This window comes from Cavia porcellus, unplaced genomic scaffold (assembly GCF_034190915.1).
Source record: "Cavia porcellus strain 051 isolate PalLab524CR breed Dunkin Hartley unplaced genomic scaffold, mCavPor4.1 scaffold_7, whole genome shotgun sequence".
Taxonomy (NCBI): domain Eukaryota; kingdom Metazoa; phylum Chordata; class Mammalia; order Rodentia; family Caviidae; genus Cavia; species Cavia porcellus.
The window spans coordinates 74987268-75011444 of NW_026947490.1; the positions used below are offsets into that span (position 1 = coordinate 74987268).

The 24177-nt window shown below is 48.0% G+C and overlaps 1 protein-coding gene across 3 annotated transcripts in view; it reads right to left on the minus strand.

Moving 5' to 3' along the window:
- The window catches only part of Smoc2 (SPARC related modular calcium binding 2), a 141159-nt gene extending 121647 nt beyond the window's left edge, over window positions 1–19512 (minus strand). The window contains exons 1-2 of one of the 3 annotated variants that reach the window (XM_063253862.1): window positions 19498–19512; window positions 18950–19224 (exon numbers count right to left, since the gene is read on the minus strand). In XM_063253862.1, the coding sequence (XP_063109932.1) occupies window positions 18950–19033 (84 nt within the window). In that variant the 5' untranslated portion in view covers window positions 19034–19224; window positions 19498–19512. Of the gene's footprint in view, window positions 1–18949; window positions 19249–19497 lie in introns of those variants that run through there. The other 2 variants (XM_005002212.4, XM_003466462.5) reach the window with 2 other exon arrangements.
- Between the last annotated feature and the right edge of the window lie 4665 nt (window positions 19513–24177).

Here is a 24177-nt window from a genome sequence, read left to right on the forward strand (position 1 = left end):
ATTTAGAAAATTGCTTCTGTGTTCCAGTTCTGACTCTGAATTCTATTGATCCCTTAAGTTCAACCAAATAGGCTTTTTGTTTATGTAAACCAGTGAACCCAGTTCTGTTTACAAAATGCACTCAATTACCCCTAGCAAGGCCTGTCCCTCATTTCAGTTTTGCAAACCCTTCTCGCTGCCAAGTGCACTGCTCAGTCAGGACATTTCCCAGACTATAAACTTCAGGAGGCTGAAGTAGCATCTGTGTCCTCCTCGCTGCTCATCGTCCCTGGAAGGAAGCACAGGCCCTGGAGACAGCTCCTGTCTGTAAGCGGAAATCTCTTTTCGTGGCCCACAGTCAGGGCAGGAAGGTCTGTCTTGGAGCCTGGAACAGGAGGGCAGGGTCAGTCAGCCCCGTGGCTGCTTCTGGCCCAGGCGAAGCAGGAACACCTCAAAGCCACCGTGAAAGAAACAAGCTGGACATCGGGGAGGTCCAGGAAACCTGCCTTTTGCAACTAAAGTCCCAGCTCCTTTTACTGAGTGTGTAAAACATACAAAGTAGTGCACCAGCTTCATACATAGGACGTCATTATCGAGATCCCCGAAACTCTAGCACATGAGTTCCGCGATGGAGAAAGAGGTCCCAGTCTTTTCAGTAGAGGCTCCGAGACTGGAAAGGAATGGAACCCACCAAGCCAAAAGCCTGCAGATGCTGAATGGGCGCATGTTCCTAGAGTGACTGCAGGGTGTCCCTGTTCCTGGGACACAAGCACTGGTGCACACACAGGGCCTTCACTGTCTGGCTGCTGCCGATGGGTTTGCAGCCTCTAAGCTGAGCCCAGGAAGCACTATAGGTAGAAACGCCACAGTGGCCGCAAAGGGACTTTCATCCAGCCTAACGCCAAGGTGCTCTTGGAAAAGCAAACTTTAAGCTGTGTTCCATTCCTCACAATGTAGATAGACTGGTATCTTTGCTGTAGATTTATTATATAGACAGTGAATCTTTTCACACAAAAGAGGTACACTGAATTTAAGAAAACTCTAAGCAAGATTAATCCATGTTAGAACTATCAAAAGGAAAATAATCCTGGATCAATAGGGGAAAAATAATAAAGCAACAGATCATCTAAAGTAAAATACAATGTTGAATTGCTTTGCGTTGAGATATACTTCACACACCCTAGACACCCCCCCCAGGGAAAACATCATTTTTACTTTGATTTGAATGTGTGGATTTAGTTGTTGAGCATATTTACCCTGAAGCTGGACTTTCACAAACTCCATAACTTCTGAGCCACTGGATTCACCTCTGGGACAGCCCTTAGAAATGAGGGCTGTAACACAGGCCCCTGCAAGTGGGCTCAGATGCTGGGCCCACAGCACAGGCCATCGGCACCAGGAGTGTGCTGCTCTGTGAGAAGAGACTCACCAAGAAGCAGCCGCTTGGCCTAGAAGGAATGTGAGGACCAGCGTGAGACTTACGGTCCTGTTGCACCAGCCCATTCCTTGGCTGAATGAGGCGTCAGGGAAGCCAAGCATTTAGGAGAATTCTGTGTCTTGGCTGCTCTGCACCCTGCTTCCTTCCCACACAGGGGCTTTGGCTCATGTGGATATAAACACATCGCAGGTGCGCCCTCCTGAGCTGGGGCTGGAAGAATCCATCCTCTAGACAAATGCAGAAGCCCAGACGAGCGTGTGCTCGGATACTATGACAAATATGCTTTGTTCCTAAGACTCTGAATAACTAGTTACCCCTGGGAAGAGAAAAGGGAGAGGGTGGAAGTCACTCCCTCATGCAGGGATGCAGCCTGCAGAGGCCAGATGATTTAATCACCTCCTCTCCAACTGCCCAGAGCCTGAAGCTACAAACTCGAAGGCAGCTGAATCCAAGAGCAGAACCATGTTCTGAGGCCCCCACCTTGTTCAAAGCACCTCAGGAACACCCCACTGCACCTGAGCATGGATGGAGTATGCTATTGGAGCAAAGACTTCCTTGACAAAAACAAAAACAAAAAATATATGAGATTTTAAAACCCACAAAGGAATACAGTAGCTGTCTACTACAACTCTGAGTGTTCTGTTATGTCTTAGAACAGTATTTTTTTCCAGCTAATGGCCACAGTGCACAACTCTGCATCCTTAAGTTGCATCTAAATTAGGCCTTTTGGAAAGCATCTCTGCCTGTGGGGTCTCACTATTCTGAAGGAGTCACTGCCTTATTGACAGGAACTTGAGACCAAAGGTCAAAATCCTCTGGGTTTCTGTCTCCAGCCCAGAAAGTTTTAAAATCAAAGCACAGAGAAGACCTGTGAGATCAATGCCTTAGATTTATAGAAGAATATATAAACCAAGGGGAGAATTCATTTCTGATTTAAAGAGGAAAGGATGAGTGTGTTGGAGCTTTGGCAAAAGGCAACAGATGGACACCAGCAACGAGGAGCTCAGAGGACAGGGGTCACCTCTGATGGAGTTGCGGAGTGAGGAGTGGGCTGCAGGTCTCTCCCAAAGTGTGTGGCCACTCTCACTCTGGGTAAGGGCTGCCCCTTGTCCCCTGGAACCAGAGTCCCCTGGAAACAAACTCAGGGCCATGGTGCTTGACGATCAGGTGACAGTTCACTGTGCCCTGGCTTGTCCAGGACTGGAGGGTCCCCTGTACCCACTTGCTCTTAATAAGTCCCGCCTGATTGACTGGAGGACTCCTCTCCCAAATGATTTTCTTTAATGAGATTTCCCAGCAGTGTGTTTGCCTGCGATGGACAAAAAAGCTAAGAAGTACAACCTGGAGAAAAGCCTGGAAGTCCTCAAAGCATTACCACTTCCACGCTCAGTAAGAGCTTTGCAAGGGGCCCACGACTGGCAGGCTTTTCCAGTTGTGGCTTAGTACAAGTGTTTCAGGAGTTGTATCTGGTGCTCATTTTGTTTGTTGTTTTGTTTTGTTGGTGTGCTGTTTAGAAGATCCTAGGGGTTGAATTCATGGCCTTTACACTAAGTTACTCCCCAGCCCTTTCGTTTAATATTTTATATTTCAAGACAGGGTTTCATTAAGGTACTAAATTGCCCAGGCTGAGATCAAACTTGTGATCCTCTTGCCTCAGCCTCCCAAGTGAGATTATAGGTGAGTGCCACATACCTGGCTTGGGTTTTCTGAATCTTAGATGAAAAGGACTTTTTAAGTGGGAAAATCTCAAGCAAATTCCCATGGAGCCAATTACAAGTGGACTTTTCGCTTGCTTACAATTGCAGAGTGCTATTTCTTTCTGAGAGGATATGTCTATCCATGCAAAATGGGAACAGTTCCCCCAGGACATCCCTGGACAACCTGCCCACTAAGGGGCTGGAGAGTATGACAATCTTTTGATGTTGCCCCATCACTGTTAGCCTGGTGGGAAGGGGATTTCAAATGCCAAGGGTAAGAGGAACACAATGAAAAGCCAAGCCAAGATGTACTCCAGCTGCTCCCTCTGCAGGGAGACTCAGAGGAGACCCGTCCACCACCACTGCCACCACTTAGCAACCACCCAGAGTGGATCCAGAGATCAGCCCAAAGCCTGGGAAGAAGCTCACCGGCTGACACTCTGTAAGCACAGCCCGTTCTCTGGCAACGCCTAACCCTCCTCCTTGGACTCCTAGGTGCTCCTCTGCCTATTCACCCCACTTCCTTTACACTGGGAGGCCCTTCCTGAAAATCTAAAACTATCTGAGTTTTGTCACTCTCAAACCACTCCAAATAAATTGCTTTTTCTTTCACCTTCTGCAAGAAAAAAAAACAGTTGTACTAGAACACAAGACACGGTTTCAGCTATCCAAACTGTTTTCACAGTACTCTACAGAGGCTTTCATTTCTTCACTGCTGTTGTTTACTATCTGCAATGAGACTGTCCTTAGTGTAACTACAGAAAAATGAGGTCTATCATTTGATATGATAAAGGCCATTGCTACAATGTATTTCGATATTTTTCTGCTTTCAAGTTTGAATCGTGGGATACACTAAGGAAGAAAAACCTGACACCCCTGTCGTGAGGACTCAGTGGGCAAGCTCTGAATGACAGCCCTGTTCAGTGTCTCTGCAGGAAGGTGTACAGTTTTTGTCCAGAGGTTGTCCTCATGAATGGGAGCCTTCCTTTTGGACAAGTTCTGGTGTTTCAAATAGTTTCTAACGTGTCTGCAGGTCATTGAATCTTCGAAACTGTGTCCCAACTGTGATGTCTGGTATCCAGCTGCCTAATCACCTGCTTCAGATGCTTCCCCAAACCACAGTGTGCCTGCAGCCTGGCCCAGCACACCACCAAGTCTCCTGAAGTAAGTGGACCAGGCCTGAGGTCAGTCTGTTTCCAAAAGGGACACCTCAACTCGGAGGACACTTAGGCCCACACCTTCTCCCACATCCTCCAAAGCCACTGTGAGTCGTCCACCCTGGCTGACTCTGTAAAGTCAGCTCCTGCATTTCTGAGGCCCATGAATGTTTACCCACCTTCTATCAATATCCCCCTGAGAGCCCTTCATGGGAGCCTTAAGCAAAAAATGATGCACAATTCTCTGTATGACCTCATCATACCATGGTAGGACTCTGGCAAAGAATACCCATTCAGGAGGATCATGATGGTGAATGTTGGGGTTTATCTGTGCTCCTAAAGACTCATCTGCTCCCAGGTGGGGCTTGGGAGAGGTGGTCGGGCTACAGGAGCATCACAGGGGGCTTGGTGCTGGGAGGTGGAGCCCAGGAAGAGGCAGGTCACCTGGGGTTGTCCTAGAAAGATGTCTGTCCTTCCTTGTTTCCTCCCTTTGCCAGTTCTGCTTCCTAGCCAGCGTGAAGTGGATGCTTCACTCAGCCAAGCCCTCTTCCCATATCACCAACACTGCAATCACAGAAACTACTGAAACATGAACCAAAGTCAACCTCCGCCCCTTGAAGTTGCTGGTGTTGGGTGTTTCATCCTGCAAGGAGCAAAGTGACTGAGAGACTCAGCACTATCGTTTTCAAAATGCCTGATAGGTTGGTATATGGCTCCTAGAACTGATTTTAATCTCTGTAGAGGAATGTTCCATAGTTCTTTCTAACGAGCTATCTGGAAGACTGAAGTGCAAGGGATTTCAGTGGATGTCCTTAAATGCATGGGTCTCCAGTGCATTCCATCGTCACCTGACTGGAGCTAACTGAGCGTGGGAGAAGGAAGTGGACCTGAGGTCATCTTTGAAAGGTCTTTGAAGGATTTGCAAAGAGTTCACAATTTCAGTGAGAGAAGCATTGATATGTCAAGATATTTGAAGTCACGTACCTTCTGCATAACCAGAACACATGTGACACAGAGATGAAGACCCCGAAGCAGGAGGAAAACAACAAAACTGGCCCCTGCTCCCCTGACATGGGGTCCTTCAGACGTGGCCTGATCTTCCCCAGCTCTGGCTGCAGACTCACAGCATCTTCCGTCTCACACAGCAAGGCTGCCAACATCCCTATCATTAACTCCCCCTTGGGGCTTCCCAGCCATGACTTAGCTGGATCAATCTCCGAGTAGCTGGAGAATTCCCCTTCCAGCTGTGTAGGACTCACCCTCTCCAGGGTGTCCTGGGACTTGGTGCTTCCTGCTGATGACCCAGATTCCTCCACCACAAAGGCACAGGAGCCTGTGACCGGGAGAGGAGCAGTCCATGCAACACTAGATGCTCAGCATAGATGAAGCTGTGTTTCACTCTGACTTCCTGACTGACACGATCCTTGTAGATTATAACGTTCCCACCTCAGCAGCTGGTCCTAGGAACTCCTACTGAAGCCAACCTCGGGTCAGTTTCCTCATGGAAACAGGAATATGTGAGCACACCCTGTCGGGAGCTGGGTTTAGATACAAAGGCTTAAACCACGTATCAGTTTATCTGAGTGGCACTCAGGAGTACGTTTGTCCACATGCTGACTACCCTGATCCACTGTCACTGGAGCAGCTGTCATTTCAAACAGTTGATTCTTGTATTAGATAAATTTGATAAAATTATTTTTATGCTTCCTGTTATAAAAATTAATGAAAAATATGCCTTTTTGGTCATCCTTTATTTAGGTAATTATACTGGTAAATAGTTAATACAGGTGAGTCCTTGTGAATGTACTTAACCTTGCCAATAGATTAACTATTGTTACTCAAATTCCAGAATTATTGATTAGAGCAGAACACTTAACTTCTAGATAACTAAACCGCAATGTTATGCTAATGTCTAAGACACAATAAAATCAAGTTAGCTTTCAATTATTATAAAATATAATGGTACGCCTAGGCAACAGATCCAGAATCTGCTTGTGTCACACTGCAGAGCGACCCTGAGCCCCGTACGGGCTGGCTGGTTTTGTGGAGGGAGAGGTGACCAGGACACACACAGAGCAAACACAGCCAGCCAAGTCTCTTTGCTTTCTCCCCTAAAAAACCCAACTCCATCCTCTACTAGTGGTGACAGGAGGGGACTTTGTCTCCATTTTACAGCAAGAGTGAGACTCAGAAGCTGGCAATACCACGGTGAATCCAAACGCAAGATCAGAGCTGGGGCCTAACATCCGGGTCCCAGCTCAAGGGCCCCAATTTCCCATGGGCTGCCGAGGGAGTGCCCTAGCCACTGCCCACACGAAGTCTCCAAGAACCCAGGAAAGTGGCAGCCCAGGCATGAGCCCCAGGCATGGATCACACAGTCCTCCTGTCTGTGTCACCCTGTGGGGTTATTCACTGGGAGTCCCTCTAGGCTTCCTGGTTGTTAAATCTCTTTTGGGAAAAGTCCAAGCCTGTTGTACTAAATTCCAAATTAGGGTCCCCTCTGCAGGAGGAACCTGAAAGCCCATTTCTCTGCAGGTGGAGCCAGGTTGGCATAGGCTGGCCCTCCGGCCAGGGAAAGATGGCCAAAGATCTGGACAGGTAGAGAAGAAACAGGACAGGGCTTTCTCCACTAGGCTGGGTAGGAAGCAGGCAGCAAGACATTTTGGGGAGCACTCCAATGCTTGCCACTGCTATAAATCTCCTGGCCCCCCTCCCCACCTCCTGCAGCCAGGTCAATTTCTGTCCTGAGCAGCCCCAGAGAAAAAGACATCTGTGCATATCCCTGGAGCCAGGGAAGCAGGCCTGCCAGCCAGGGCTCTGTTGTCACCCTGGCAGTGGGCACCAGTGCAGCTTGACGAACTTGTGGTCGCCGTGCCGCTCATGTTCCCTGAGGATTAGTTGCCCACATATGTGATTAGGACCTGGCATCCCTTACATTTCCAAACATGGCTCCAGGTCCCTTTATAATTAGGAGGCATTCCAGTAGCAAAACAGAGGATTAAGTCACTGCAGCCTGAGACAGCTGAGCACAAGTGCTGCTTGTGACTGATCACCAAGCCCTTGGCGCACTGTGCTACCTCTATTCGCACAGGCAGTGAGGACAGACGCATTGGTTCCGATCTGCAATAGGTCTGTCCAGTGTCTAAACACATCCCCTGATGCACTCGAGATGCCACCTGACACCTCCACAGCAGCAAAGACTCAGGGACCTGGCAGGCCTCTCAAGAAGAGGAAGATGTTCTTCCATATTGCATGGCTTTGGGCAGGGCATTTACATCTTCCCCCTGGCCCTTTGCTCTACCAGAACTCTAGAATGCTATATGGCCATTCTTGTCCCCAGCAGTGCCACCAAGTTGTGTTGGCATGCATGTATCTGTCTGCTTTAGACTCATGCCCCTCCTCTAGGATTAATGCGGAGGGCTTATGATCGCCACCCACATCAAAGGGTCCCACTTGTGCTCGTGCTGGGGTGCTAAACCTCAGTAGCTGGAGTACCATGCCAAAAGCAATGATAAAACCTCTGTGTATTCTTTACATTTTTAATCAGATTTTGTCCTCTAATCTCCACGAAGGTGAACAAGTAGTAAATATTCTTCAAAACAAGGAAAGAGCACAAGAAAGGGATGCTTTCAAGCAGAGCAGTGGGGAGACCACAAGAGCCCTGCCTTTCCTAGCAGACTGAGGAGCAGGCAGCCCCCGGCCTTGGGCAGTCTCTTGCTGGCTCCTTCCGGCCACCTCTTTTAAAGCCACCATTACCGCTTCTTCCGAGAGAATGACCATTGGGGAAAAAAGGTAGCGTGTCTATCTGAAATTTCATTAGTCTTACTCATCTTAAAGACAGCTCATAAACTGGACCCAAAATTGGCTGGCTTGTCCCGGCCTTGTCTGGGTGAGCTGTAGGATCCCAGACTGAGACCCTGGTCAGCGTCTCAGGCCTGGGCTATGTGTCTGAATCTGGGCTGTTCCTGCTGCTCCTGCCCCACAGAGGTCCTGGGGAACCTCTGCATCTGACCTGCTGGATCTCCGCACCCCACACACTCAATGCCACTGCTCTCTGCCCTGGACACACACCACATCTGCTGAAACACTGGCCGGACAACCATGCAGCCATGGCTCCTTTGCCATCACATGGATGTCTCCAGCTCCCTTCCGGTGCATCCAGCACAGGAATGCTGAATTATTCACATGTGTTAGCGGGTTTCCCTTTCCTTATTCCTCAGGGAATGCATTAAGGCACACCACCACCACCACCACCACCACGCCAAGCCAGTCAAGCCCAGGCTAGCCGCAAACAGTCCATCTGGTCTCTGACGGCCCATGTAACCCACACAGCCTGCATCTGAACCCCGACCCTTCCCTCCAGGGAACCTCAGGAGAGAGGCACCACACTCTGAGACCAGGTTCTCCTGCTGCAAAGTCACAAAGAACTCTTTCCGGTTCTTTGTGAATGAAACTGGAAAATCCAGAGAACATTTGAGGAGCCAAGGGGGAAAATGTGATTAATAAACTACACAGACCAGTGAGCACAGACCAGTAAGCAGGCTCTGGGCCAATTCCTTACTCTGTCTGCTCAGGTAATTGTGCCCCCAGCAGCCGGAGTCCCCCCTGCCCCCAGGCTCGCTGGCCAGGGCCATTCTGTCCTTCCCAGACTCACTGGAAGCAGAGTGACACATGGCAGGGAAGCCAGCAGCCAGGAGGATGCTTGGGCAGGACGTGCTGGTGCCCGCGGGCGTCTGGACTATCCGCACAGAACCCGAGAGCCAGAGAGGATACAGGAGTCAGACAAAGGGCCTCCCACCCTGTGACTTCCAGAAACAGTGACTGAGCGACCTGCAGACAGAGCCGTCACATGATAAGGAAAGAGAAAGAAAGCTGGTGTGGTGGCACATGCCAGAAACCCAGCACTCTGGGAGGCTGAGTTCAAATCCAGTCTGGGTGACTGAGTGAATTAATAAGACCTGGTCTCAAAATAAAAAATAAGAAATAAACATTTGGGAATGTAGTTTAGAAGGCCCTGGGTTATAAAAAGAGGCTGGGTAGGAGGAAATGCAGAAGGAAAAAGGAAAGAAAAAGTAAAAAGCTCTAGGAATGAGAGAAGGGAAGAGGACTGGTGATTGAAATCTGAATGGGGGGGTCACTAAATTTTTTTCTTCAAATATTTGGATAAGTAAACTCGAAATGTTTTCTGAGCCAGATTCTAATAAAGAGTCAATAAGAATGTACCCAAGAGAATCTGTTCAATAAAGTCTTATCCGGAGAGAATTTGTGTAATTAAGGGCATACTCGGGAATGGTGTCCGGTACACTGTGTCCAATATGCCCAACAAGTTTGTATCCAAAAGGCAACGAAAGCAGATTAATTACCTTCCCAAAGCATTTCCATAAAGGGTGTCTGAAGACTGTACTGGGGAAGGCTCAATGGAAATAAATTTTGGAATTTTGAGCACACAGTGTTGACTGGCTGACGTTACTGTTCTTGCTGGGTTAAAAATCCATCATAAAGATGATTTGCCTGAGAATTTCTCTATCTCTGAAGAACACTGAAATATAATATTAATTTAGCAAGTGGAAAACCTCAGGTATTGCTGCAAAATCCGGCCCAGCTCACTAAATGAGTTTAGTTTGCAGCAGAAAGAAAAGCAGCACCGTTTGGAGGGAGCTCAGGGTTCCGCAGATGAGGCCCAGCAGACACCTTCCTCTGTCTTTGCTTATTTTAAAACCACAAGTCTGCTTCCATACTCTTATCTGACACTTGGGTAATACTGAATTTAACACGAATATTCCGCACTGCTAAGCACGGTCACAGAAGCATCAAATATAAACGTCACCCTTTTAAATATCCTAATTTAGTATTTTGCGCCACGAGGCAAATTTCTAAACCGGGGAAGTTGAGCTTATGCTAAACTGCACATCCTTGGGCTGGTTTTTCGGCCTCGTTGCAGGGACTTCGCTGGTGGTCAGAACCCCACACCTCAAACTCACCCCCCTCTCCTGAAACCCGAAAACGGGGAGCTCTGAACTCTGGAGCTCCCTCCTGTGGACGATTTGTGTAATGCAAGCACAGTACGTATGCTGCACAGGAAGAATACAGGGTTTTCCAGCGGGAGCGATCACACCTGGAGGTTTCGTGCAGGTGTAGGAGGTAGGACAGACGCCAAGAGCACAAAAAACGAACTCACGACTCCACCTGGATTATATCTCTGAATGAAAAGAAAGATCTATCTTTGGCAACTTCCTCCAAGAGATAAATCTTTTAAGAATGAAGAACTCATTAGCATAAGTACGTACCTGTATTTGCCAAAGAAAAAACTTGAACATGTATGTTCAGGTTGGAGCTGTTGCTCTCTTTCCTTACCCTAAGGTGCTTCCAAAAATCTAAAAGACATCCACCCAGAGTATTTAGAGCCAGCTGGCAAAGATATTATGAGAACAAGAGAGATGCTATGCTTAAAAGCACGGCCAGCCAGCTCTGTTGCCATATAGAAGAGAAAGGAACAGAGTGGAAAGACGGTTTATCATAAGTGCATGCACCTTAGTCCCCCACCACAGAGGAGTGGCTGTGTTCTCGGATCGGCACGTGGAGGGCTGTGGTGTGGGGTGCATATCCGCAGCTGCGGGCATTTGTCACTGACATCACCACCTCAGCTGCAGCGTCCACTCCTGGTTAGCACGAGCTTTTCAGAGTGACAATCCCACTTACACAAACTTGAGAGTCTCACCTACCATTTTAGCAAGGATGATGTTAAAATCATTGCTAGGAGAGGCTGAGGGGGACCAGACTTAGCCAAGTCCTCCGAGGCTTTTTCCAGAGCCAATGACAATATGGCAAATAGAGATGTGTCCTGGTTCCCACCTCCTGGAGTGAGTCCCAGACAAGTCTACCCCCAGCCATCCCAGGAAGAAGCGGAAATGCTTGCCCCATGGGCATCAGCCTCGGGGATGTTCCCAGTCTGAGATGGGAAGGCCAGGCACAGGTCTGGATTTGCTAGGAATAATACATCCACCACTACCAGTGTGTTCAAAAAATTAAAAAAAAAAAAAACCACTGCTGGGGATGAGGAGTTTAACAGAATCTCAAATTTAAGAAGTTACCTAGGAATGTTAACCAACCACAAAGTAGTGTCATCTCTCTTCCCTTCTATTATTTACTGGCAAATACTTGTGAAGAACTTTGGTATCCAGAGCCACATGTTGTAAAGGAGGTGGATTTGAAACTTTCTGGAGATTCAAACTCCAGAAAGAGCCCGCAGGAGGAAAGGAACCTGAGCACCTCTGGCTTGGGATGACCAGGGACCCGGAAGCAGTGCCCCTCAGGGCAGGCTCAGCTCCTCACTCACAAAGACCTTGAGCACGAGGAGATGTGGCCTGAGAAGGGATGGAGGCACAGGGGACATGGCCAGTGTGGGCTCCTGAGAACCTTTGCAAAACTCCTGACTACTCATGGGAAACAGACTGTGTCCCAAACAAAGGACAGAAGGAAGATCAGCCTCAGGTACTGGTGATCAGAAGAGACTGTGTCTGCTTTTGCTGATTTATTAAAAGGCCATTTTTCTAAGCATCCCGGGATTCCCAGCCTGCAGCGTTCCCACTGATGAGTTCAGAGACAGGGCCCTTCTTTGCGGAATTCTGGAAACAGATCTTACTCTGTGATGAAGGTGAGAAGCAGGGCTATATGTTTCCAGCCTTCAGGGTTTTATGTGCACAAACTTTCCCAAAGCCAGAAGACTCTCTGACTGAGGCTGTCTTTGAAAATGACCCTCATGTCACACAATTCAGTTTGCTTTGCAGTGGACTCACGCTTCATCCTCCCTCTGCCCTGACTCCTCCTTTGTCTCCTCTTCTTTCATCCTTCCTCTCCTCCAAGCAGACAATTACTCTTAAAAAAAGACCCAATCAGGGGCCGGGGGTTTAGCTCAGCGGCAAACGTGAGATCATGAGTTTGATCCCTGGCACCAAAAAAAAAAAAAAGACCCAATGACCCAACCAGAGTGGATGATGCATGGTAAGTCCGTTCCCTGGTGCAGCCCTGTCCTATTGGAACATACCAGCCCTCCACCTCCAGAGTGGGATATTTTTTAAATGTTTAACTTGATAGTTCTTGGACATGAAAAGGTCTTGAATTCTTCCTGAGAAGTAGCACAGAGCATCTTACATATGCGGAGCTACTTGGCCTAGAACACTTGCCCCAAGTTGGTGACAAACTTTCCAAATGCCACTCACTTGACAGACCAAAGGCGGCAGCCACCAATAAAATTGAAGCATGCCAAGGTCAATTTTCACAATTAACTTTGATTATATTTCTTAAAAAATCATTTTGATGATTGTACTTTTAAAACTCTTGATTGCGTACACCCGAATCCTATGTGTGGAATTAATTAATATAAAACCAAAAACAAATGATGTGCTCTATTCGCCTCAACATTTTTTCATTCAAATTGCTATAAATGCTTTACAAGCGTAGACAGGATGTCCTTCATCGTTTTGAGGTTTGGATTTTATATTAACAAGTGATTGGTTCTCTCAACCGAGGTGGCTTCATCCTATGAAGTCTTCTCCCCTCACCTGCCTACTGCCACTGTGGAGGTGAAATCAGCTGTGGAGAAGGACATGGTGGCATTGCCTTTGACTTCCGTATTGTTCGGAATGCATGAGGACACCTCGCCAGAGTGAGAGAAGACAGGGAAACAAGGAGGAAAAGGGAGATGAGCCTCAGGTACCATGAATCAGAAGAGTGAGCCATGGGAAAGCAAAGGTGAGCTAATCTGGCTGCGTTTGTCCTGAAGTAGCTAGATACGAGCAAAGATGACAAAAGGGGGCATGAACACCAACTTGGGCTGGGTTTCAAGTGGCACATGAGGTGCAATTCCCAGTGCAACCTGACCACAATAAAACCATGCAATTGGGAGAGCTTTGATGAAATATGCCCCAAACACACAGACTGCGCAAAGGTGACCCGCAGTCTTACCACCCTAAATTTAAAGAGGCACCCTAGAAATTCAAATTAGCAGTCAACTCACTCTGACCAAATTCTGTGCCGTTTCCTCAGAGTGTTATCAAAATCTTTATTGGTCCTCTTGGCTTTTCAGCAAAACCTGAGAGCTCCTGGTTCAGAGAGAATATGACAGCCAGGTGCCCTCCCTGGGAGTGCTTATGGCTGCTCCCCAAGAGCCCCCAAATCCAGCTCAAAGTGTGCTTCCTGGGACAAGAAGAGAGGTCTTTTCCCTGCAGCCTTCAGTGCCCTCAACTGTCCCCAGATCCTTGCTCACAAACACTCAGGAGGCTGGCCTGGCTGCACTGATTCTGCCATCCTGGTCCACCACGGGCTCAGCAATGGGCTCTGACCACAGCAGGCATCCGGGACCACATTTAAGAAGAAAATTGACTCTATGATCTCACTCATTATGTTCCCTGCAACTTGGTCAGTGAACTGAATGCAAGATAAAACACCTCAATTCAAGCAAGGTCAATATTCATTCAGTGTCTTTATACACACAACAAACTGATGACCTTGTTCTTCAAGAAGAGACTACAACCCAACAAACCCAGAACACATAGAGGATGCGGACCTCAGGAAGAATCTCCCGAGAAGTACTTTGAAGCCCTGCCAGGCACGCCCCAGGCCATGGATATGCCTGCAGTTCTTCAGGTTCCCTGAAGCCTCAGGATTGTGGGAGTTGGTGTACCTCTCCTCCGTACCTCTCCTCCGAGAAAGATCAGCCCTGGCTTGGGACTTCCCAAAGGATGCTGGGAACGGAAGTACTGGCCCACCCCAGCTCCAGTGTGGACTCCCCACAGAGGCTGGGTGGGGGTTTCGGGGAGATGAAACAATTTTCCTCTCACGGAATTCCAGCTAGTGTCCAAAACATGGCATTAAGGTGAGCATACTGGTGACAGAGGAAGCACAAAAGCTCCTTGTCATCTAGGTAGGAGCATAAAAGAGAAAAAAAGCAAAAGAGAAGACAGTAACGCAAACAAGCACATCACTATAGGAAGAGGAAGCAGAACAGGCCCTGCACTGGCACTTCACCTGCTCCACAGTGCCACTTTGTGAATCTGCCATCTTGTCACACGTAATAAAAATCTGGACGTAACCCTGATTTATCAAAGAGAAGTCACCCTTAGGCAGCCCTTGTGTTGACAACCCTAATTAAATTTGGCCAGATTTTACAATATACAACTTCCATCTTAAATTCATTTTTTAATTCCAAGAATGTAGTGGTTATCATATTATTTCATTTTATTTATGTGTGTTTTGTTTCAAGCTATTTCCTTAATTTCCAGCCTGTACCACAACACTACATAACACTGTGATTTTTCCTTTCTTAATTTCTTTCTTTTAACCCATATGAAATTAGGATTCGACAAAATATGAGTACATAAGTACATATTCCAAAACTTCTCCTCCTCCGGTGAGCTACAGTTCAGTGCCCACTACATAAACTCCACAGATACACAAAGCCTAATGACCCACGCTGACTGAGGATGGGCCTGAGCCTAATCAACCAATACCACCCACACAGCTTGGGGAACACAAAGATGGCAGCTTCCATCTCCCACAGATGAAGTCAGACATAAAAAGAAAATCACATCTTGCATTTTCTTTTCTAACTCCAAAATCCTAATGGAAATTCATCACTCGCTTTGTGTCTCACACATGTGGGATCCAACATCTGTTAACTCAAGAACATAGAAACATGACTCTGAACCTCCATCCGAGGTCCCACTGCCAGCATCCCCAGCAGTCTTTGGATAAAGTGTAGACTATCACATGGGTCCATGTGGACACAGAACCACCCAGAAATCTGTTATGTCCTGAGCCCTCCCAGCCGCCCTGTATCACATCCATCCATGCCTCCTGCTCAGCAATCTTCTTGGGCTTGACATTGTTTATAGTTTTACTTATGATGATGTTGATTCCAAATCAAAATTGAAGTCATTTTTCCAAATGTCTGTGTTTTGAGGCGTCATATAAATGAGTTTCTAAATTGAAAAATGTTGATTGTGTTTAGTTTTTCCCCTGGTACCACCTCTGGATGCAGCCTTCCCAGAGCATCAAATGTCATCAAAGCATTTCCAGGGGAAAGGGGGGAAACAGTCACCCCTTACATATCCAGCACTAGGTGACAGCAGCATTAGAATGGGGATGAAGTGCACAGTCCAGCCAAGAACTGCTCAGTACTGAGAAGGCATTTTTGTTTTTGATATTTCAAGAAGACTGGTATAGGATGCTCCCGTGGACTAGCTAACAGCGAATAGTCTTCTAAATTTACATATGGGCAAATACTGTTTTCCCATGCTTTGCCTTCTTTTTTCAAGAAAATACAGAGCAAGAAAAACTGTTTCAACTCTGTTGCTATATACTTCTCCCAGACCAGCAGCAGAGGTTGCCCACAGAACCTTGGGGAGCTACTGGTTCCCATGCAGGTCCTCCACAGTCTACACAACAAAGAGCAGGGCAGAACTGTCAGTTCCTGAAGGTGACACTCAAAGTAACATGAGCAACTCCTTCTGCAGGAAAAATAATAATTACAGACTGAATTTAGCAACCAATAGACCAATAACTGTCAGGGCAGAGTGGGCTCCAGTTCCTCCATCTCTTGGGCTTAGAGAGCAGAGTGCCTGTGAAGACCTCCTGGATAGGAACTTGGAAGAGTGGAGTCCACCAGCAATGTAAAAAGTCCAAGGGGCTGGGTTTTTAACTTTGGGATTCTTAGCATGCGCAAAATGCCACCTAGACAACTCTGCAGTGAAGCTGTTGGTGCTCATTCTAAAACTAGTGGGAAAGGGGTTACATCACCTTCTTTGTTCCTAAAGAAAACATGGATATGGATTCATTGATTGGTCTGTCAACATTTACATAACTACATCTAATGACCGCATGGGAGAATTGTACTCAAATCTCTTTACTCCCTGGAGGATATCATCACATGTAACCAAAATGTTATACCACAAGCAGTACAGCAATTCATGCAAGAAATCATTCCTAGGCTTAGTCATTGACTGAGATAAAAAGCAAAATGCATATGGTCCAGACTTGGAATGCACCTACTTTTCCAAGGAAGAAATATAAATAGATTCAAATTCAGGTACATTTAATGCATTTAAAAATACCAACTGCTGACTGGAAATAGCACTAAGATATGAGAGATAATGAGGAGGTTATGCAAAGTCATTAGAAAAACAACAGGAAACAACACATCAGAATCACCACAGGGCGCCATTTTTAAAGCAAGACTTTGGTGGGCAAAAAAAAAAAAAAAAAGATAATATCAAGCAATGCAGATTCTCTGTCTTAAGTGTACAAAACTTGGGGGACTAGCCCAAGGATTTGCTCTAGCAACACTGCACCCACAAAGCAAGTACATTTATCTTGCAAGAGTGAACACACTCATACAGTCTTGGGAAACCATGTACAGCAAGCTATAGATCCCCAAAAAGGCACATGGGGTTTCCTGTTTTTAACTAAAGACATGGGTGGAAGTGGGCAGAGAATAATACTTTCCCCATTTGCATGATTTACCTCAGTTGAGCTTATGTATATGATGTGCTCCCAAAAAAAGAGCCTATAGCCAACACACTCACATGACATGGTGATATGGAATTAGGAATTATGGTGAAATCAGCCGCAGGGGTATCAGCAAAAGTTATGGATTGAAGAACAAACATGTAGACAGCCTATTAAATGCCTTAACTAATTCTCATAATGTGCTAAATAGGTATTACTGCTTTATCCCCACTAGATAAGGAACCAGAAGATTAGGAATGGTAAGTAACTTGCCTAAGGCCATACATTCAGTAAAACAATGAACCCTGACCACAGGCTTTTGGAGCCCAATACCACCTCTAAGATTTATTAATACAGGCTATAAACCTAACAGAGAAGAGGCTAGCAAGGGATGGCCTCAGGAATCCAGAGCTTTTCCAAAAACAGTTGATTTGCAAGGAGATTAGCACCACAGAAACAATCCAGAACCTCTAAACTTTCCCAGTGACCAATCAATCAATCTAGTCTCAGCTTTGTGTGGAGCACTTTACAACTCAAGTCTTGTAGAACTTGGGGTGGGGTGAGAAGATGTGTGCAAAGTATCTTAGAGCTTTAGTATTTCTCTCGGATGAAAAAGAAGCAGCATTTCATGTGCAACTGTGACTGAAGGCAAGGAGTACTTGAGGAGCTCGGCAAAGGGGGTGCTTCTGATATGGTCTAAGATCAGTTCAGGACCCCATATGTGGCTAACGTCACTGCACCCAGGAAATCTTTGGAGTCAGCTAAAGAGGCAGAGGATGAGATGTGTCAACGCAAACGGTTTCCAGAAGCAGAGGAGCACACCTGAGTTTTATGCTGTTCTCATCACTAACCAACAGGCCAGGGGCAGAGGACAGTCAGCCCCCTCCCTGCACTTTTGGAATACTGTGGCAGGTTTCCTCTGGACAGCTCTCTCCTGGGAGAAATGGCCTCAGTTCCCCTACTGCCTTCACTGTCCTTTAAGCATGTGTAGGGGGGGGGGGAGTGTCCTCTTTATGTGTAAGTGTGTGTGTCTGTGCATTGTACTGATACAGGTATGTATGCATATGAAACATAGTAAATATGCCTGCTGGCCCCCGGGGCACAGGGAGTCACAGGGCAAGAGTGAGGGTGTGACAGCTCCCTTCAGCTCCCCGTGGGAGTCTAATCTACCAGTCATTTGTAAGACACAAGGCAGGGGCCCAGGGCTGCTCCAGAAGAATTTTAGGTATGAACCACCGAACTCACTAACTCTTTCCCTTACACTGCTGGGTGGGGAGAAGGGTAAAGAGCGAGAGTGAGAGAGAGGAAAGGGAAGAAGACCAAAGTGAAGAAGAGAGGAAGGAGGGAGATAAAGGGGGAGGAAGGAGGGGGGTAAGGAAGGGAGGACAGAGAGAGAGAGAGAGAGAGAGAGAGAGAGAGAGAGAGAGAGAGAGAGATCTACTTTGTTTTTGCGGAAAAGCAGAACCCACTGGACCACAGCTTTTTAGCCTCCGTTTTGCTCCGGTAAACACCTCCTGTGAGTCGAGCCCACGGGCCACTTGCAAGCCCCTTTCTGCCAACGTGTTCTTGCTACCTTCGTGTTTTCTCAAGCACTTGTTCAAAAACACATCGAAGTGGAATGTTTTCCTTTCTGCAGATTGCATTAATTATGGGTTCGCGAGCCCAGCAGGCTCAAGAGGTCCTGAGCCAGGCGCTGCTGCCATTCGCCTGGCCAGAGCTGCCACTAAGAGAGGCCACAGGGAGGGCGAGGCAGTGCCAAGGCCGCGAAGAGCAGTGTGGCCACTCTTGGGGCAGTTTCACCAGTCGCAGCCACTGCACGCCCCAGGGGGTCTCCACAGCTGGGAGGCACTTGCAGGAACCCCGCAGGAACCCCTCAGCCTGGCGCCCCAGGCCGGCCTCTGCGGGCAGATGGGTTCCAGCCTGCTCGCTCTTCCCTGCGCAGAGCGCAGTGCCTTCGTCTCGCCCTCTGCTCCCCGCGGCCCGGGCCACCGGGTGGGCGCCTCAGGACGCCCCGCACGCCCCGGTTCCGGCCTTGGCTACAGGACCCTGGGGACCCCCTGACAGCCCGGAGCGTCGTCCTGACGCTCACCGCGCGGGGGCCGCCTTCGCTCCCCAAGGGCCACCTGCTCTGCAAGGGACATGGGCACTCGGCGGGTGGCGGCGGCCCGGCTTACCGTGAGCGCCGAGATCTTCTGCGCGGGCGTCGGGGGCAGCAGCGCGGTGAGCAGCGGCAGCCAGCAGAGTTGGGGCAGCTGCATGGTGGCCGCCGTGGGGACCCGGGACGGGAGCGGCCGCGCCCTGCGCCCTGCGCCCTGCGCCCGGGCACCGGGTCGGGAAAGCGGGCGAGCGCGCAAGCCGACGTGCAGGGGCTGCTCCGCGGTCCTCTGCCTCTCCAGTCCGCTGGCGCGCAGCGGTCCTCGGCTCCCGTGCGGCTTCCCTCGCTTTGCTCCTGTCAAATACCCTCCGAACTTCCCGGATCCTCCCACCGCTTCTCCCGCCTCCTCCCGCCCTCTCCCCTCTCCTCCTCCAGCCCCACCTCCCCGCGCCCGCCCAGGAACCCGCTAGCTCTGGTGCCCGCCCTGGGCGCGGGTCTGCGGTGGGAAGGTGGAGAGGGACCCTAAGGCTGAGCTGTTCCGCGCTAGAGCTTACGCGTGCCTGCTCCCTGTGCACGCACACTCCCTGCCCACGCACGCCTACAAATATGCGGTGCACCCACACTCACACATGCACGCACGCAGGCAGAAGAGCTCGGGACAGACGCAACCCTTTTGTCCCAGGGCGCAACCCTTTCTGTTCCAGTGCACAACCCTCCTGTCCCAGGGCACAGTCTGTCTGCCCTGGCCACGTGGTATTTATTCGCCCACTAAGATTACAATGGAGCTCTGGAAATCCCAAAAGCCCTTTGGCTATTCTTGACCTCCGGGCTCTTGGAACACCTGGAAAAGACCAACAGACCAGAATGAGGCCCTTGGATCAGCTCTGCCAACAGATTCCTGGTCTCCAGCTAGGCAACTGGGAACATCATACCTTCCTGGAATAGGACCTCCAGACCAACATCGTTTTGCCAGTTAGTCTCCTCCTGGGATTTCTGGATGCTCTGCTTAGGGAGGGCTCTGATTTGCACAATACTCTTGACCCAGTGCAAGCAGCAGGAATGCAGCCTGGCACTCTGACACGGATGTGGTTGCCTTTGAACATTTGCACCAGGTGTTGGTGCAGGTTGGGGTTGTGGGTTGTGGGGGTTGTTAACTTATCCTGGGCGACTGCAAAGGAAACCTAGAGAATTTTGCACACACGGGTTCTGTGCAAGAAGCTAGCGGGTTCCTGCGCAGATGGCGTTGCTGAGATAGTTTAGCCTTGGCTTGTAACCTCACAGGAAAAGGCCTTAGTTCTGTCTCACAAGCAAAGCCAACAGTGGAGGCTCTCAAGAACAATGAATCAACTGACTTGTCAGGAGCTCTAGGGAAAGAGCAAAACAGAGAATCCACAGCCCACTCCCATCTGAAGTTAGGTCTGTGGCTTTGACAAGGTGTCTGAGCAGGAGGGCTGTATCAGAAAGTCCTGCAGGCTAGCACACTTGGTCTGCACTGGGGAGAGAGGGTGCCCCTCATTAGTAGAAGCTCTGTGCCCCTGGAGCCAGGGAAAGGTGGAAGAAATGACTCTTTCCCAGCAGAGGGGTGACATTAAGTCTTCTTCAAATTCCAAAGCCCAAAGAGTAGATTAAGCCCTTAAACACATTCCTCTTGGTTTGAGGATTTAGAAGGAAATTCTAAATTCTTCAGGGACTGCTCTGGGGTCTAGAGACACAGGTGAGCAAACAATTGCCAATGACTGAGAAAGTAAAGACCACTATTAGTGAGACTTAATAGAATTAAAGTAACAGTACAGCTGCATTCCAATAACTCTAAGATTATCTGAAGAAATTTTAAATTCAAAGCTAACATAACTCCTTTAAAAAGTATCTGCTACTAAAGATTTTCTTTTTCTCTTGTGCTTCTTGAGAGCAGTGCAAATCATTAGCTGAAATACTTGGTAATGCACTCTGTTCTATAAAATTTAAAGGACCAGAATTTGTATCTCATCCACCGCAAGAGCTGCATGCATGGGTAGACTTGGTTATCCCCATTTTACAGATGAGAGACCAAAGCAAAGAGCAACCCAGTCCTGATCAAGTCTCCTGAACCACAGAACCGAGAACGGAGTCCAGATATCCAATTGCCCAGTTCTGGTAAACCTATTTTCCTCCTCTGAAGACACAGGTGGCAGAGAAGATCACCTCACCTCAGTGACTGAGGACCAAGACTCTCACCACATCTGTCATGTTTCAACCCAGAGTCCTCTGGCAATTCCAGAAAGACCAATGCGACCAGTATATTCAGGACACTGACAGATGGAGCTGGGCTGGAGACTTCAAAGACCCTTTTAGATCTGGAGAATCTCTTGTGGACTGAAGGCCAAATTTGAGTTTTTAGTTTTTCAAAGGTCCGAGAAGTGATGTTTAGAGAGATAATCTGTTTTCATTTCACAAAGAAAAATAACACATTTATTTAAAACATTAGGAACTGGTTATGTCTGTCATATTCAAGTTTGGAAGAAGTCATTGCTGGTGTGAAAGCCAGATGCCACATCAGAAAGGACTGTATGTCAACTCAGCTCGTATATAGTTAAGACAGGAAGTAATCAGCTTCCTACAGGACAGAAGAAAGTCTCCCTTTCTTGGAAATGTGGTTTTATTTTAAATTAATGAATGATGCAGGGACCATCCTAAATGTGGCTTAGTGACCCAGAATTTATATTTCTGCCACTGGTGAAAGTTACAACAAAGAAAAGCGACCCAAATTGCCCAGAACTGTGGCTACACTTACATTTCTCAGATGACTTTGCCCTTTAACCCATTGATATTGGCTTCCTTCTTAAAATTAATTCTATGATATTAAAGTTCCAAAGTGATTTTATTCATGCAGCAGACATTCTTATGATTCATTATTTCTCGCTTCTAGGTTGATGTCTAGCCAGAAACCTTTTAGCCATTTTCTTACCTCAATATGTGAAATTCATATTTAATCAAATGTCCCTTTGTTTTTCAGTGACTTCTAAAAGTTACCTCATCTGTCATCAGGGAGTCGGTAGAGACTGAGTCGGAGCCAGCCCTGCCCACCTCCATCCACATAGCCAGTTACCTGTCAGCCGTTTGGTTCGCTAATACATTCTACAGGTTTCTACTCACCGTAAGGAGAGGAGTCCTTGCAGTCCACAGGGGGCTCCTACGCAACTGCTGTGTTGTCATCTTTTGGACCATTTCCAATGCTGGACCAGAGCCTGGTCAGCCTCCCAGAATCTCTGAAGGCTCCACCCTCTTCTCTGCCCGCATGCTGGTGGCCTGCATCTTTCTGTAGTTCATTGCTTCTACCCATGGGTAGACCTATGGCCCGTATCCAATCCAAGTTCCTAGTGCTGGTTCTGCATGGCCAGAGACCTGAGTGCCTGGAAAGCTGGGAGACACTGTGTCTGGGGGAAGTCAGAAGTGTGGGGCAGGTTAAGGGCCGCTTTGGAGAACAGGTGACAGCTGAGCACGGAGCCCAGCTCAGAGGCTGTGTGTCTTTGTTTGCATGTATTCAGAGGATGGAGAATTTGAAATGGTCTTAGTGCTTGATTCAGTCCCATAAACAAATTTCTCCTTCCTTTTTAAAATGCCTTATGACATGGCTCATGACCACAGATTCCAGGCACTTTCTGAAATGCTCAGTAAAAAGCTGGAGCATGCTAATGTCCTACATGCACAAATTCAGTCTCACAGGGGTGGGGGTCTGGAAAGCAGGATTTTACAGACGACATTGAAATGTAGAGGATCACAGAACTCTTCAGATCTACACCACCAGCAAGGGCTGCTACAGACTGACATGACTCTTACCTGGGTCGGGGTCAGCCCTGCAAATCTCTCATTGGTGGCACAGAAGCCCCTGCAAGCTGCCAGGGCAAAAGGCTCTGAGTTCACAATGTGCTGCCTGGCCTTGAGAGGCTCAGTTCTTAAACCTTTTGCAATCACAAGGCCGTCAAGAAGGATGAGGACTATGGCCTCTTTAGCCAGAAATATGTGATGTGTGTGCACGTGTGCACACAGACACAGACATACTCATCTCAGTGACTCACTGGGATCTAACACCAAACCAAAAAGCAAAGAAAACAAAACCACACACCAGAAGTTCTTACAGTTGTTTTGATTTATTGGAGATGCCATAGTCCCAGCACAGTGTGTCCCAAATTAAGGTTTAATGTTTCCAAAAAAACCTGTGATCGTTAGAGGCTGATGTAGAGCTTCTCCATCCTCAGTGGGCTGTCCTCAGACAGGAAGAGAAAGGCCGGACCCTCCTGTAGGTGGGGGATCTGGCAGAAGGTGACAATCAACAAGCACACCCATTACACAGGTTGCCACAGCTCATGGCAGCTCCTGCAAACACTGCAAGTGTTTACGGTATCAGTGTCCACAGAGTAGCTTTCATTAGTCCGTGAAGCCTGTGGGTTCACAGACGTGGGCTGCAGAGCTAAAAAGAAAAAAATAAGGCCAAAGAAAGACCATGAAGGCTGAGCACACTTACAGGCCCCGTGTCCTAAACACCCGTGACCCATGCTGTTTCTGGATTTTCCCACTCTTCAAAAACCCACATAGGACTCCCTTCTTCCCTTCTTCCTAGGAGACTTTTCCTCACACAGGAAAAAGCTTCAAAATGGCAACAGAAGTATAGATTGCCAGGAATCCTCGGGGCTTGGTGGACCACACAGATATGATTTATCCTGACAGAAAGCTGTGTAAGAGGATACTCCAATAAAGAAAGCTTTCAATTACCTTCAGCAGGGCCCCACCCCCTCCTCCCTGACCCAGCACACAGGCACAGCACAGAGGGATGGAATTCCATCAGCCCTCCCCGCCCTGCAGCCCCACTGCAGATCCCAGCAGAGTGTTAACATGCACCATACAAAGAGTAAAGCTTTTACATATTTCCAACACACAACATCATGCCTGCAAATAGTGATGAGAGAAATATTTATTCCTTGGCCTTACGCCTCCACAGGTCTTGGAGTCTGTCACGGAGCAGACCCTTCTTTTCGGGCTGCGTTGTGTCCCCATGATGGGGAGCCCTGGGCAGCTCCAGGAGCCATGGTGTTCTTATTCTTGGCTCATTTTTGCCTCCTTCCTGGGTGACTTTTTTGGTGTCATTTGTCTCTGGAAAACAGCACCCCAAGGGGAGATGCTGTTTGGTACTTTCTGTATCATTTAATATCTAGTTCTATATCCCAGAGAAAACAGATGTATTGTTTAAGTCCTGTCAGCTCACCAGGAAAGCACACAGGCTAATGGAGTCTTCAGAGCCTCCTCCAAGGGACGTGTGCATGGCCTGTCTCC